The 16,531-nt window shown below is 30.7% G+C and overlaps 1 protein-coding gene across 1 annotated transcript; it reads left to right on the forward strand.

The window, feature by feature from the left end:
* Nucleotides 1-171: 171 nt before the first annotated feature.
* LOC116779850 (uncharacterized) lies at nucleotides 172-16,243 on the forward strand. Its single transcript, XM_032674354.2, has 7 exons — nucleotides 172-905; nucleotides 12,185-12,300; nucleotides 12,585-12,719; nucleotides 13,166-13,319; nucleotides 13,593-13,804; nucleotides 13,972-14,085; nucleotides 14,540-16,243. Exons 1-7 carry the CDS (start codon nucleotides 836-838, stop codon nucleotides 14,768-14,770), a joined length of 1,032 nt encoding a protein of 343 aa, XP_032530245.1. The 5' UTR covers nucleotides 172-835; the 3' UTR covers nucleotides 14,771-16,243.
* Nucleotides 16,244-16,531: the final 288 nt, after the last annotated feature.

A 16,531-nucleotide genomic window follows, 5' to 3' on the forward strand; every position in this document is an offset into this window, starting at 1 on the left:
CAATGGCATTCACAATATCGTATTAAATGTATTACATACAAAAACATGTTTGTTGTATTTTAAAAATTCCCATGAGACTTTGTCGCATACAAATTAAGTGTGGTATAATATATCTGGTTTATTATCGGTGTCGGATAGTCACGCGAAGTGAGCGACAAACGGTCGCATGAGTCAGTCCGTCAGTCGGTGAGTGTACGAGGTCTGCGGAGTGCGGCGCATTCGCGTCAGTCTGATTCCGTACGTTGAATAGTATACACGTCTTTCACGCTTTCTCTTAGTGTTCAAGGCGAGCTGTTTCGACACGCCGTTCGGTTGCGAAAGTCCACGCGATGATATATAAGTGAGAGCTCACATTGACACCAGGGTAACGCTCACCGCACACGGTGAGCCAGTTTGTTAGAACGAAGACATTCGAAACTTACTAGGGACGGGGGGCGCGCGACGCCGTCGGGTCGCACACGCGGGAGCAACGAGTCCTACGCATACTTACTGTGAGAGAGCCACAAAAAGCAATTTTTAATGTGTCAAGTCAGTATAGCTTATTGCTGCTACGTCAGATCGCTGAACGCCTCGAGCAGGAACTACAAGGTTATGCAAATGAGTTCTGAACGCTTCTATACCAGGGGTAATCAAAAGACCATTCACAATTTTAATAAACTTTAACGTTCGGTTTCTGACGGTGTACTAAGTGCTTATCAGTATCGTATTCCTATCCTATATTATCGTTCGGTGTCACGATCGCTAATTGCTAATTACCCACCTGGAGTCGAGTGATAAGGCGCGAGTTTGTTGGACGACTCCGAAGATAACAGATCTACAACAGCAGGCAACGACGATGGCGGCCCCACAAGAGGAGACCCTGCTCTCACGCTGCGAAATACCCATTATCGATTTGGCTCATATAGGTAAGGAATAAATATCCATACTATTATATTGACACACAATAAATCGTCCCAAAACTCAGGTAAAGTTATAAATCTTCAAAATGTAACGGTCCACCTAAATCATCGGATCATGAACTCAAGATATTGGCCATTCACAAAAGAACGGAAAGTTTACCTGCGCTCAACCCCAATTAAAGTTAGCGTGAGACCGACAGCTGTGGATCCGGACAAGATTTGGAAAAAAAACTGCTTTAAATTAAGTTCAAAGACCTATCGGTTGGCTGAATCTTGTGAATTCTTTTTCGTTACTGGATAAGTAAAGATACATTTACTCTCAGAGCTATGCTCCATTTACTCGATATAAACAATCCTAAACGCCGATATTCGTGAAAGTAGAATAATATTTATGTTTACGACTCCACAATAAAGAACGATGTTATAATAGTGTTTTATAATAATCAACCTACTTCAATATGAAAATAAACACCTAGAGCTTATACAAAGCGGAACTTCAGATGTTCGTTTCAAATAATATGAACAACAATACCATCTATTTGGATTTTTATTACACAATTTCTTGTACATTCAATTATTATTATAAAAACTATGTTATTACTACTATGACTATTGCTTACTTAGCGTTCTCTTCCTAAAACTTATCGTGTATTTGGAAATGATTTATCGTATGCCAAGATTATTCATTCAGATAAATGAAAATCCATCATATAAGGAAATTTTGTTTTGATAAATATTATGTAATAATAAACTTATCAATATGTACATTAGTTTACAACAGTATTGAAAACTTAAGATCGTAAATTAGATAGAGTATTGTAAAAAAAATGGAACGGATAAACTAATATATTAAAAGTACTAAGTCCTGGCTTCCACGTTATTAACCTGTCTAATCTGAAAACAAGGAATAATTCAAAAGCTGTAGATGTAAAAAAGGTAGAGCAGCGAGGGCAACGGCCGGGCGGGCTTTGATAGCCCCCGGTCTCTCGCACGCAATAAGTTTAATCGCCATCTGCCACTGCGCTATCCTGTATAAACTTGTCATTATATTTATAAAAAAATACATAAAATTTAACGCATAGAGGCAGGATGTGACGTATTAAAGACAAAAAAGTAACTTTACATATGGATTACTTGAATCTGTCAAGATATCAGAAATGAAAAATGTATATTAAATCTCCACCGAACATATCGCATCAATCATAGGATTAATATAACAAATACGCAATACACATTAATACGCAAAAAAAATTATGTTCACAAAAGGTTAATGTGCACATTTTCTGTATTTCATATACGAAAATTTATCCCTAGCCTTATTTTCATTACTGGCATTTCTAGTATTGAAACTAAATATTGCATAAAAACTTGAAGCCTAATTTGCTTACGTCATTTAGTCCAAGAATTTCAGCCTTGGCTTAATGTTCTATAGCTAAGGCACTTACTACCAACCTGTTTAAAAATAAAAAAGATAATTACCTTGAAAATGAATGATAGCAATTAACTAATGAAATACCTTTTTGTATTTACACGATATACCACTTTAATGAATAAATACATATTCTACTAAACTATTATCACGTTTATTTTAATGTTATAATACAAAAAACCACATTTTTTTATGATACGAAGAATTTTTGCATTAGAACTTATTTGACTGTATAATGAAATCCTTGTTCATTTTATTATTCACTTCTAAAAAAAACTTACAAGTTGCGAATAGATGCCACTGAGAACATGTCAGTTATTATATAAAGTTGTCTTGACATTTGACCATTATTGAATTTGAAGGTTAGCTTGCCTCATGTTTTGATAAGATATGAAACAATCAAATTCAAATAAAACTAGTGATGCGAAATATCACTATCAAAACGTAAGGCCGGGCACGATAAAGAAGTTATATCGTACGTCTTTCAGTCACAATATATTGAACGAATTTTTGAGAATTATCCATTCAATAACATTCAATAACAGGTACTTCGTGAAAATTACAGTTGTGTACTTAAATAAACAATAAACGGAAAATGTATCAATAGGCCAATCTGTTTAACGTCTCTTTTTATGTATTCCGTGAGTAAAATCTATATATTGTCCCCATAGTAATTCCAGTGTTAATTGAACGGTCACAACGTCTAAGGCAGATGACCTACATTTATTTGATTCATTATATACTTGACATTTTAATATTTGATAGTTTGAAGTGTCATTTTGTAAGAAATCTCTTCTGTAAATGTACTGATAAAACCGTTTTTACTTTTCTAATAACTTAATAGAAAAAGTTGTTTGTCGTTTCGTCGATCTAACAACTTTCTCCTAAAGGATGTAATACTTTTTACCGATTTTAGTCGATCTGAGCCTTAATATAGTAACAGAAGGACTCTTTTATAGTTACTAACGAAAATTGTGAACGAGAAAGAAATGTGTATATATTAGGCTCATGAGAAGTGAGAATACTTTAGAATGGTCTTTGTTTTGTCGTTTTGGCATTGTTTTAAAATCATAAATGAGGTGTCTTCACCGAGCTATCCCTAGACAGGTAGACATTCGAGCCGTTAATAAACTTAAAGATTTAATTGATGTAAAGAATCCTATGTTTTTGTTACATAACGATTGTGATCATTCATAAAGAGTTCCATTTACGATAACAGGTACCTACTAGCCTATTTAAATGTCAGTGAACTGAATAATCTATTTTGGCAACCCTTTTGTTTTCATACAATGTGCTGGTATGATTCATTTGTTCCCTCGATCCTAAAATGTTTTGTCGGGCTATAAGTTTACAGTCACTTGACTGTTAATTCGTTAGTGTTACCATTTAAAGATGACTCAAAAACGGTAAGGAAAGCCGCTAATTCAGCGAAAAGTAATCAGCAGTATATGTTACCGTTGTAAATTTTATCTTTTGGAAACTTACCGAGTAGATCAGTGGGTCGGCGTTTTTGTTGCGCATTCGAAACTCGATCGTCTTGAACCTAATATTAATGATACCATATTTGATATCATTACCTCATTTTTTTATTCTTTTCCAAAGAAAAAACAACTAGTTAGTCCTAATTACACCCGTAATGAAAGTCAGAGAAGCCCTTCCGAAAAGTCCCAAATTGATTGTACGAATAATGAAAGAGAGCGCCGAAACTGAAGCAATATATTTTTTTATACGGGATCAACTAAATATTATTTTAATATAAATATATTTATAGTCATAGAGTAATAGAATAAATTATATTATTCTTTACATAACGCTCGCTTATTTGACAACACATTATCATACATCATATATTACCACCGGTGCTTTCGTCCGTCAATAGCGCCATCTTAAGTTCAAATCTAATATTGAAACAGCGGCAAATTGCGCACAGCCCTGTTTGCAAATCATCACGAATACCATGCATGTCTACCATTGTCCTGAAACAAACAGCCGTCTGACGTGTGGTCCTCATTGTCATACCATCTGTGTACACGAAATTCGTCATATTATATACAATGCGAAATGCATGTAACAGAAACATCTATTGATAATTTCTTCAAACGTTCCTGAGTCTGAGTACCTTTAATGTCATTCAATCACGCGATGTATGTATGGGCTCAACTTGATTATTATCGATGCGATATTAATGCACGTCTTTCAATAGACTTCCATCTTGTTCTTAAATATCATGTTTACTATTGGCACTGGTTTAACAACATAAATCAGCCCACCCGTTGAACATTATTAATAATGATATATAAAAAAAATACTTCGGTTATAAAACTAGCCTAAGCAGTGACTCATTAGCTCGCAAATGTTGGCTTGTTTTTGATTGTATAATAAATATCCTCGCAGACAAAGCTGTTACTGGATGAGCAAAACGATTAAGCAATAAAGATTTTTATATGTTTATTATATGCGCATTTTGTACAGCATAATTCTTAGAAAAACATAATATAATTGCTGTTGGACGTGAGTGTTCAAACATATATTATCGTAGTTCGTTCTCAATGCCCAAACTCACGTTTGGCCTGCGTGTTTCACTGTATAAAGCCTTTTCTGTGATGACTTATTACAAAGCAGCCATCTATCTGCCTCTAATTATACGATGTTGTGAGATAAAAATAATCTCTACCGTCTCAAATATTTGTTTCAGTGACTTCTAATTGTAGCATATAATTGATACACTCATTTAAAAAAGTTGATTTGATAAATCTATATACAAATAATTATAGACTATAGTACATTTAAATATATCACGACGCAGACTGCTCGAAGTGAGCTACCATGTCATTTAAATTACAAATGTTCTTGGTAAGAACAATCATATAGCATTTTATTTATAACTAGAGATGGCAAGTCGTGTTTTATTTTTATTATCTATGTACAAAGTGTAAACTAACATTTTCCGAGGAGAGTTTATTGATCTGTGCACACTGCATGAATACCCGTTTGGACCGTTCGTTCGAATGAGCTTATACCATTAAATTCAATTAGGCAATTGGTTTTAACCGTACTGACACAAATTTATTTTAAGATTCAGATGATGTTTCATTTCCTTAGGAAATATAAAAATATTTTTATGTAGGTATATAACAATATAAATCCCAGATTGTAGTCTCCGTAGATACGTATCGACCCGAGCTTTTTTTTTTAATAAAAAAAAAAATTGGATCAAAGGCAAAAATAACTTCCAATTGTAAAACGACACCGTTCTAAAACAGATTTAAATATAAAGCAACACAATTTTTTGCTGCCCCTTCTAATAATGTATCTTAAAGCAATTGTCGATAAAATATAGAGTTCGACGGCGAGACAGATCAGAAATGCAATAGAAAAGAGAACGGTATTACTGAAATAGATTTCACTTTTCATCCTTGTTGCTTTACCTTCGGAGCTTTTGTTTTCTTAATCGAAACTTTCTAAACAGATAATACATTACATTATATTTAATTTATTCATGATTCATTCTTCCTCCTTTAAAAAGAGAATGTAGATATTACCTCAATTTAACGTCTGTGTTATAAAAAAAAAAGTCTCTCGGCATTTCAACTATATTGCGCATTAAAAAAATTGCTACCTTTTATATTTATATCAATTAAACATAAAATATAAGATAACGTCAATGGGAATTTTATCAAGCGTTACTTATGTAGGTAAATGGAAAGAAGAAAAAATGTATGGAATATTTTGCGTAAATTAATAAATAAATTCCACTTGACGTAAACGATAAATCGTTGTTATTTAAATATTACTTCTACGCAACAATATTATCTTTTCACATCAATATTTGTGATTTTTTTATATTATTTGTTATGTGCCACATATGATAAGATTAAAAAAATATTTATATACCTATAATTTCCAGAATATTTTAAATGATCTGTTTCATAGTCATGTTTAGTATTATTTCAATGTATTTCCAATAATGAATAGTAATTGACGTTATTGATAAACCTGCACCTGAGACCATTAAGATAATTAAAAAAAAAATTGGCTCACGTCATTACAGATAACATTTATAGATTAATGTGTATTTTCAATAATATGTTAAATGATATGAAGAGAAAGGATATTATTATAAACGTATATTTTATAACTAAGTTTGTGTTAATGTGACGGATTAAATTGTCACACATCATAGTGTCGAAATCAGAATATGAAATAAAACCTGAAAGCTATCTATTTTATTTTGAGGATTTAAAGTTTTGCTAGTAAACCCGCTTTTGGTTTCGTTTTGTATTCAATAATATGTCTACGTTACGCTGCTTGTTTTACAGGAAATAAGTCCTTTTAGGTTTTCTTGGAATTCCCTTGATAAGTTTTAATGAGTAATTATAATTAATCTTTATACTATAACAATACGTTCTCAGTGAAATTATGATAGCTTAACTTACACTTATACTTGTAATGATAAAATACATATTCACAATAATTTCAAGAAACTCTCATAAAACTGTATAGAAAGTAGATAAAAAAGACGTATAAATCATAAAAATAATTAAATTTTCTTTTTAAAAAGTTTAATAATCATGCTATGTTTATTTTAAATGAGATGAATTACTGGGAATGTCATTCACTTTCGACTTGTTTATAATCTAATTGATGACAGTTGACAGCCAATGAAAGTTGATGACTGACGACAGTTCCCTGAATAGATTACTTTATTATTTTTTAAAGAGTTAAAACATCGTCAATAATTAATATTTATTATAATTTATATGTTTAAAACTTTACAAATATATCTATTTTTATTCATTCAGTCCGTTTATTTTTATATGAGTTGTATTTGTTTATCAAACAATTACAAACAGTTTACTCACCTCACGAAGCGATCTTAAAATATCATTAATAATAATACAGGACGTACTTCAGTTGTGACGCAAATAAAAACAAATAGAAAAATCGAATCGCCTATTGTTGAAAAATTCATTTCGTGAAAAGCTATTCAAATAACGAGCAAGTCACAATGGTAGTGATAAGAAAACACGTGGACACACGTGCATGTCGTTAAATTGACTGTAAATAATCAATTCCTTGGTCAAACTGGAACATTGAAATCAAACACAATTTTACTCAGGTACATTTTATAATAAATTAAATAAATATATATTTATCCTACTACATCACAAAACTTAATGAAAAATAAAAACATATAAATGTATACATTTTCTACGAATTACTAATTTGTAATAGACGTGCAGGAAATATAAATGTTCAAAGAATATGTACATATTTTAGATATAAATATATTCTATGTTATAACCTACAGTAATATTTTTAATTGTTGTAGAAATACAAATTTCATTAAGTCATCCATCGAAGCAAGAATCACACAAAAATGACAAGTGGTAAATGTCAAATGTCAGTGTGTTTTCATTTAATTTCGAAAAATGAAGAAAGTAAATTTACTTGTTAATTATAATGACACAACAAATTTCGTATTGCTTATAGTTGAAGAAAATACATTAGAATTTAGAATATTTTAAAAATATGTTTTATGTGAAAATAAATCCCGAATTTCATATAAAATAGTGGATATCTTTTCCTCCGACCAAATGTTGTGATTTGCAAACATCACAACACCCTTTCTAGTATCTATGTATATTGCATTATCCCTTAACGAACTTGAGACAAAGACTTACGACTTAAGGAAAACACGTATTTTTATACATTGTATATTTTGCTACGTGTTGTTAACATAGGTAAATAAGTATTTAATCTGTATTATTTGTATCCAAATGCAGTTAAAATATAAGCTTTACTAAAGCTGTGGTGAGTTGGAATAAATTAAAGTTTGTAAAAAACTTTTGGATAACTTTTATATAGTTTTTATTTTATTTATCATGGACTCAGCCATGAAAAATATTTATGGGCAAGTCATGGTGACCGTATATAAAATTGCCAATGTGCAATCAGTGTTTTCCTCTTTCCTTATGTAGCTCACACATACTTACTCTGTCAGATTTCCCAGAACTGTTTTCAATTTGTTGAATTTTGATTTTTAATAAACTAACACTATTTTCTGACATAATTTTTAACAATTTTTTTTTTAAATATTATTTTAATGAAACATATTGTAGGGTTATGATAATTAAAATAAATCTTCGTTTATATATAAATGACGTCCATCAAATACGTTTTGATGTTTAAAATATGACGTTTTCCTGTTTTCAATTAATAAAAATTATTTGATTTTAAAAATAACATTTAAATCTTTAAAATAACTATTGAAATGTTATCAGGCTTCAGTCGTATCAACCAGACAATGTTTAATTTTACAGTTAATATTTTGTATATCAAGTAAACAATAGACGTGGTATGTATATAACAAATCTGTTCAATTTTATCTATGTATGAAAAATAATAAAAAAAACAATACTGGATTTTGACCTTCTGATTTCGTCCGAACTCCTTTGTTCAGATATCTAACGTACGAATAACGTCACTGACAGTTCTTCCGCATACTATATAGTCTGTATTTGTTTATGTCAAATGAAAATTTATATGGGTTTTTCACTTATGTATATAAAATAAGTATTCAATTAGATAAAATTAAGTCTTTGTTACTTTTAAGAAGTCACCTTACTTAAATTCTTTTGGATAACGGCTTGGCTATATTAAAAAAAAATATCGAATAAAAATTTTGTAATGTAATTTTAAGATGAAGTTTAATAAACGAAGGTTTTAATAAATTTATTTTAATAGAAAAAATCTTTGTTATTAAAAACCATTAAACCAGAAACAAAAAATGTTATAATATTATGCCCATTCTCATATTCTAACACCTATTACTGTTGACTAGAATGTGTAATAAAGTTATTACGTAATCACTTGCTTTCATAATTCCAGGTAGGTGAATAGTTTATGTCAATGAATTTTTTTTCAATAACAAAGCAATTTCTGGTGAACTGAATAAAATGCAACCGCGGAAAACTTAATAACAAACATTATTTATATGTTATATAATTCTTAAGTTACATAATTATGAACAAATTTAATACATACATCTGTTCAGTCTCTGAAAGTGTTGCCATTATGTATGTATAAGCATGTAGTTTTTTAAGTTACTTTCGTATATGTTATATTTTTAGCGAGGTGCTAATAAGTCGAATAAAGCAGGAAACAAATTTTGTAAATAAATATCTATATTTAAGACTTTTAATGTAAACATGTACTTTCTGTTAGTACAGATTAAGATATGTATGTCCTCGTCTATAAAATTACAGGAAATATTTTTTATACTGAAAGCTCTTAAACTAAATTTTTCCTAAATAGGAGAATTGAAGTGTTATTCTTATCTTAATTCTTAATTCTTTCGATTCGTTTGTCAGAATAAGTATTTCAGCCATTGTTATAAAGAAATAATAGAAATGCATTATAAACGTTAAAAAAAATAGGAAGGAGATTAACAGTGTTAATATGTTTCTATAGAAATTCATTCATAAAAAACTGTTACAACTTATAATAAGATCCATTGATTTAAATTACCAAATGTGACTAATGTCACTGAAAATAAAACATCTAATTTATTTCACCTGTCAACAATATTGCCGTATGATTAACATCTCAGCAATAAGTTTTCAAGGAAAAACTCTTATTCATATATATATAGAGATATCATGTATCTTATGAATAATAAAGAAGATGATGTTTTAGAATACAAATGACGGGAAATATTTATTTGTATTATTTACGAGGTCGTATAATTTTGTAACACATTTCCTAGTTCATTCTATTGGCTGGGACTGAAAATTTTTATCCTGACGAAAACATAATCAAATATATGTAGATTAGATTTATCTTTTGTTTTAAAAGTAAATTTATACATACAAATTTCAAAGTCACGGGATTTGATGTTTTGCTTCTTTATCGCAAGAGGAAAATGGTATTTCCATTCGTCGCAAAAACGTATGTGATAAAAACCTACAGCTATGTATTTGCTTCACAAGGAAGTTGTTCTATAGAAAACCTGTTTTGCACTTCCAAGAACTTCATATCCTAGAAAAACTAAGAAAACAAACAGTTTCTTGTCGGTGGAAATCAATGAAAATTTCATCAAATATATAGTATTGTACTCAGAATAAACTCGGAGCTTCTGACTTTTTAATTAGGTTTTGTTTAGTCTAATACGACCTCGGAAAGAATAATCAGCTATATTGCAAGACATCCGCAACTTAAAGACCAATTGTTTTAGGTGACTATAAAAAATGATGACTATTTCTGGTTTTGCCAAAAGACAAGGCTTTTTTATAAAGTTTCTAACGTTTTATGGACTTAATATAAAACTTATGCTATCTTGTTAACGAGTGTTAATCTTTTTAAAGAATCTTACTATTTAAGCAATTTCCGATTCAGCTATTAACTGAGTTTACTTAATCTGAAAACGTTCTGTACGTTTCTATCATGACCTCATCATTGATTGCTTTGATTTATGTTTAGAGAACACACTTGTAAAAGTGAATCATGTTGAAAATGGGTCAAACAATTGTTTTGATCTCAATAAAAGATCAATTCTGATAGATTTGGATAATGTGTTTAAACTACATAAAATGTTTGCGTTCAAAATAAGTCCGTGTTTATATGAGTCAATGAACTTTAATAACAATTTTTATTTCATCCGCATAGTAAAATCACGAATAAACTTTTTTTAAACTATAATTTAATATTAAATTATATAAAACAACTTTAATAGTGCGTAATGCGTTTATTTTAGTGTCTGAAATATAAAGTTACATCAGTGTTGGGCAATGAGCTGAGTCCCAATCTAATAATATAACATCTATAAGTTGGTGTGGGCGACGTTTACCAGGATGACGTTAAATATTCCCAATGACAGTTGGAGATTACACCAACTAGAAATAACTGTACGTCTTAACTGTGTTTCTATTAACAGTTATTTGTACGTAATATTCCTCATATTTAAAACTATTCTGGTTTAAAATTCAATGGCTGGAATATTCAATGAACTAGACCGTCATTTGTACCATGTGTACATGAAATATAGTTTTAATTTATTATACAGTACTAAGAGGCTATTTTAAAATAGTTATATAATTACCATTAATTGCTGTGTAGAATGTACGAGTATCATTTTTAATTAGTATATATATTACATTATCATACAACCGTAAAGAAAGATGTCACCTGTAGACAATGCATGGTTTTAAAATGAAAAAAGTAATTTAGTATGTCTTAGTTCTATGTTATGGTGATAACACTACTGATTACAAAATTGTCATATCTACGAAAGATTTTATCTTTGAGCACCGTGTCACCACTTAATGGTTTATTCTAACACCACAAGAGTAAGAGCCATTATAAATAGAACTTCATTAATAATTAATCATATCTATAAATCTTTAGCGTTATATTGAAATTTATCAAAATATGGATAAGACTTCCGAGAAATGCATATCAGTGCTCGGGTTAGAAGAAATATAAAACGCATTTCAATGTCCACAATAAAAATAAAAAAAAAAAAACAAAAAAGAACCTTTCTTATCTATGTTTAATATACGGAGATTTTTATCACGCACTATTTCATTATACAAACGATAACACACTAAAAATTTATTTTACTTATTTCCAAGGGATATTAAATTCAAACTATTCTTTTTTTTTCGTAATTTATTTCGTTATTCGCCTTGTCACAATTTATATCGTCGTCCGAATAGTGTCAGGGTCGAGACATCGCGGCGCATCGTTTTACACGATTTGAAAACCAATACATCAAATATGGTATAAAAATGTCTGGTAAGATATTTAAACGTAGAAATTTAATGTATTTATGTCTATTATCTATTATATATTACAGGTACTGATGTGTGTCCCATGAAATCAGTGGTGCGACGTATTGGACAACAGCTCTTCACTGCTCTTAGCACTAAAGGTCTCGCCATGCTTGTCAACCACGGCGTCGCAGAAGAGAAGGTAGGTTATAAATTATAATGCAATATTATTTTTTTTAAACATATGATTTACGTTTTCATTCTACGAGCGTTTTAATAGTTTAAATTTATTTTTTCGCTATTACCAAAAATATTTATTGATATCTACATAAATCTGAAAGTATGTTTTTTTCCTATGAAATATGATTCTATTTAAAATTAGAATTTATTTCTTCATTTCGTTACAACTCTACAGAATCTTTAGACTTACAGTGAGTTCATTAAACTACAAAGAGATGTTATGAAATGTCTATTCGTTATTTTCAGTTGAAAGCGGTTTACGCAGATTTAGATAACTTTTGTGCTCTACCCGAGGGTTGCCAGGCGCAGTATCTTCGCAACCCGATCAGCAACCACGGTTATGTGAAACCTGGTATGGAGCAGTTCGACGAGACCAAGAAGGTAAATTCTTTATATTTATCCAAAATACATAATAAAAAAAATTTTGATGAATAGTAAAAATTATATTATTAAATATCGGCAAAATTTTGGTCGCAGATACAATATATTTATATCTTAAATGGCCGACAAAGATATTTTCAAGCCTGGTATATAACTTACAATATAACTTTTAATTCAATGACTGACATGTAGGTTAGTGGAACAGATAAAATATATTATTTTAGGCTATACACACACATTTGTTTGTGTATGATTAACTTGTTAATAATAGAAGTGGCGGGTGTTTTGAACATTATTTTTTCTACATTATGTACATATTTTCGCCACGACCCACATTTGCTAGCTGTTTAATCTTGTCTTAGATCAGCGAAAGTTATTAAATATTGAGCCATCATTGGCCAACAGCGTCGTCTTCTAGTTGTAACATGCAAACCTTATTTTTGTAGGAGTTACGTCACTCGTTTAATATAACCACTCTGTCGGCGGCGGCCATGCCCGCTCAAGAAGAGGTGCCAGAGTTTACGCAACACGCCGTGCCCCTCGCTCACGATCTCACCAATCTTTCCCGTGTGCTCTTACAGGCTCTCGGTTACGCTTTTGGTAAGTTCAAAATATATTTTTGTTAATATATGTATACTTGTATACAACAAAACCAAAGTGATAATGAATAATATTTATTAAATTACATAAAATGACAATAATCATTATGGATAACAAGTCAATGTGTTAATATCGTTTAATTGGAACGGAATTGTCGTTTAAAAAATTAAGATAAGACGAAATCGAGTTAAAATATGGGATCTATCGAGAATGTTTTGGCACTGACAGTAGTCAAATAAATAGTATAATTTAGTCGCACTATGTTTTTTCCAGGTCTGCCCCCCTCCACTCTGCTCTCCTGCCACTCCCACATGCTACAGAGCGATGGCTGCAATGCTTCCACGATGCGTATCCTGTACTACCCGCCCGTACCCCCCGAAGATGAAGGTCCATGCTACGAACACGTTACGTATACGAGATGCGGTGCACACTCCGACAGGTGCACCTTCACGCTCGTCGCTCAGGACTCGGAAGGGGGGCTTGAGGTAGGACATTTGAAAATGGAATGTTATTTGTAAATACAGATTAAAAACATCACTGATTTCAATACTGTGCTCATCCATTCGCAAATTGACATTGCGTTTGCTCAGTGTTGACTGCGTATAGTTTACACGGTATGAATTTATATTCTAATAATATTTTTTCCTTATAGGTTAAGTTGAATGGCAGTGATAAGTGGCAATCTGTTGGTCATCTGCCAGGAGCGATTCTCGTACAAACTGGAGAACTTCTTGCTTCTTGGACTACTAACCTGCTACCGGCCCTGGTTAGTACAATATCAACAAATAATGACAATACAAGACTACCAAGACTTCACAGCAGTTCGTTTTTCACGAGGCAATTTAATGTCTATTCAGTGTTTAAAATTGTTGTGTACGAAATTTACACTAAATGATAATTGGTTTAACAAGGTCACGTCTCAATTACTTCCGCGTTTCAAATTTCATTACTTTATTATAACACTCTTGTATTTTGCACTAAATACAGGCAAATAATAATATTCAGTACAGTGCATTGCTAACGTTTACTAAGAAAATGCAGTCCTAAACAGCTTGTAGTTTGAAAGATAAATATTTTCTTTATAGAGCAATAAAACCTATGATTGTAAATATTCTAAATGTATAATTTTAATGAGTACAAAATTACTCTAAAGTCTACATTGAAATTATTGTAAACATATAATGTATTAATGAATAAAACCACCTCATTTTAATTGACAGATGCACCGTGTCGTTGTACCGTCCGGCACATACGCTCGCGCCCGCGGCCGTCACTGCGTCGCCTTCTTCTGTCACCCGGACAATGAAGCGATCATTCCCCCCCTCGCCCTCCGCCCCGCGCCCGTCCCCGCTCCCCCCGCCTTCACCCCGCACACGCACCTCACCTTACACCACCGGCTGCTGAACGCGGCCCACCACATACAGAAAAGATTCAGAGAAACGTACGCGTGACTAGTACGGGACAGTGGGAACTACAAGACGGTACAAAGACACTCCGCTCCATGACATTCCGTTTTTAAATGTTGGCGTCAGAAAGGCATAGGTTTAGATTAGGAAGTTTAATGTTTTTTTGCTATTTTTGAAAAAAAAAAACACAATTTCTATATGAAGATATTATTTCGTAATATTATGTAAGTTAATAACTATAATTTGATGGTTAATTAACAAATTATGTAATTAGTTGCAATAGTCAAATTTAATAATTTGGCTATACATTAAAAATAATACTGGATATTACACAAAACAGTACAACGACTTCAGTATTGAATATACGGTTTTTTAATTTTTCAGTTCTTTGTTTTAAGTTTGAGAGCTTCCTACTTTATGTACGCCTTTTAAACTTGGATCAAAAATATAATATAAGGCTAGTTATGATTAAAAAAATATATAATTAAATAGTTCTAAAACACTTAACTTTTTTTTTAAATTCATATTATTTTTGATTCAGACGAATGTTTCATGCAACATGGAGTTGTTATTGAGTTTATTTGTTCTCACTTGCCCTATTTAGACAATTAGGTACATTTTATATTCTGTTTTTGTAGTATTTAAAAATGTGTATACAAGATCTAACGGTCGCTTATGATAAGTACTTAGCAGTTAGCGATGTGAAATCATCTGCATATATATTTGCTTACTTGTATACTTAAACTATATTCCCATTGTATCGTGTTCTAGCTTTTTATTGCATTTATTTATAGTATTTTTTTATTTATTATTGTGTTCTACTATCTGGTTACACATTAATATTGATAAATAATATTGAAAGCTCAACTAATAATTTGTACTTAAAATTATTATGGCATTTTAAATCTTATTATCATGGGTGAAATACATTGTACTGAGAGTTTTTGTATTACTTGTATAGCACAATTTACTTTTTTTTTTAAATCATACAGAATGTATTGAGACAGTACTTAACTTAGTCGATGGATTAAATATGGCAGTGCTAAAACAGTATTTATGTACATTGTACTTAAAGTTGATTATTCCGGGTATCTTTTAAACATTAAACACTACTTACTATTAGTGTACAATATTGTTGATTGTGTTCAGTATTTAAATAAGTATGTCTGAGTCGGCATTATTTGGAATTTGACTAAAAAATGACAAGACTAAGCATATGTTTTAATAGATTTTAAGTAGTAAAATATACTTATAAATGAAATGTTGATTATTGTAAACGATATTTCGCCAAAATGTGACAGAAACATTAAATAATGTTATTTCAATAATAATAATAATTCGCATTATAAAGTTATTGACATTGTTATTATCATTTTACTATTTTTAATTTTTCTTTATGTTCAACCAGAAAAGACATTTCCTTAGAAATTTATGGAAACAAAATACCTCTTTTATTTTCATGCACTTCTGTTGATTTATATAATTATAATTGACAAAAATAAATTATATATAGATGAAGGGACTTTTATTATTTCAGAACTATTTACAAGTGTCTAGAACAAAGTTATTTGGTAGGATAAACTTGCTTAAAGTATTTTAAACTCAAAATAAAACAAATATGTTAAATGTGTCGCTTCAAATAACTTCTCATCTGAAATCTTATCCGGAAGATCAATGAGTAAAATTTAATATAAATGACAGATAGATGGAAGAGACATAAAACACTTCAAAGTAAGTATCTTTGAAGTGTTTTATGTTTTTTCCATAAAATGAGTTTTAGTTCTACATGGCGTTAAACATAATTGT

The sequence above is a fragment of the Danaus plexippus genome (genome assembly GCF_018135715.1).
Source record: "Danaus plexippus chromosome 3 unlocalized genomic scaffold, MEX_DaPlex mxdp_30, whole genome shotgun sequence".
NCBI lineage: Eukaryota > Metazoa > Arthropoda > Insecta > Lepidoptera > Nymphalidae > Danaus > Danaus plexippus.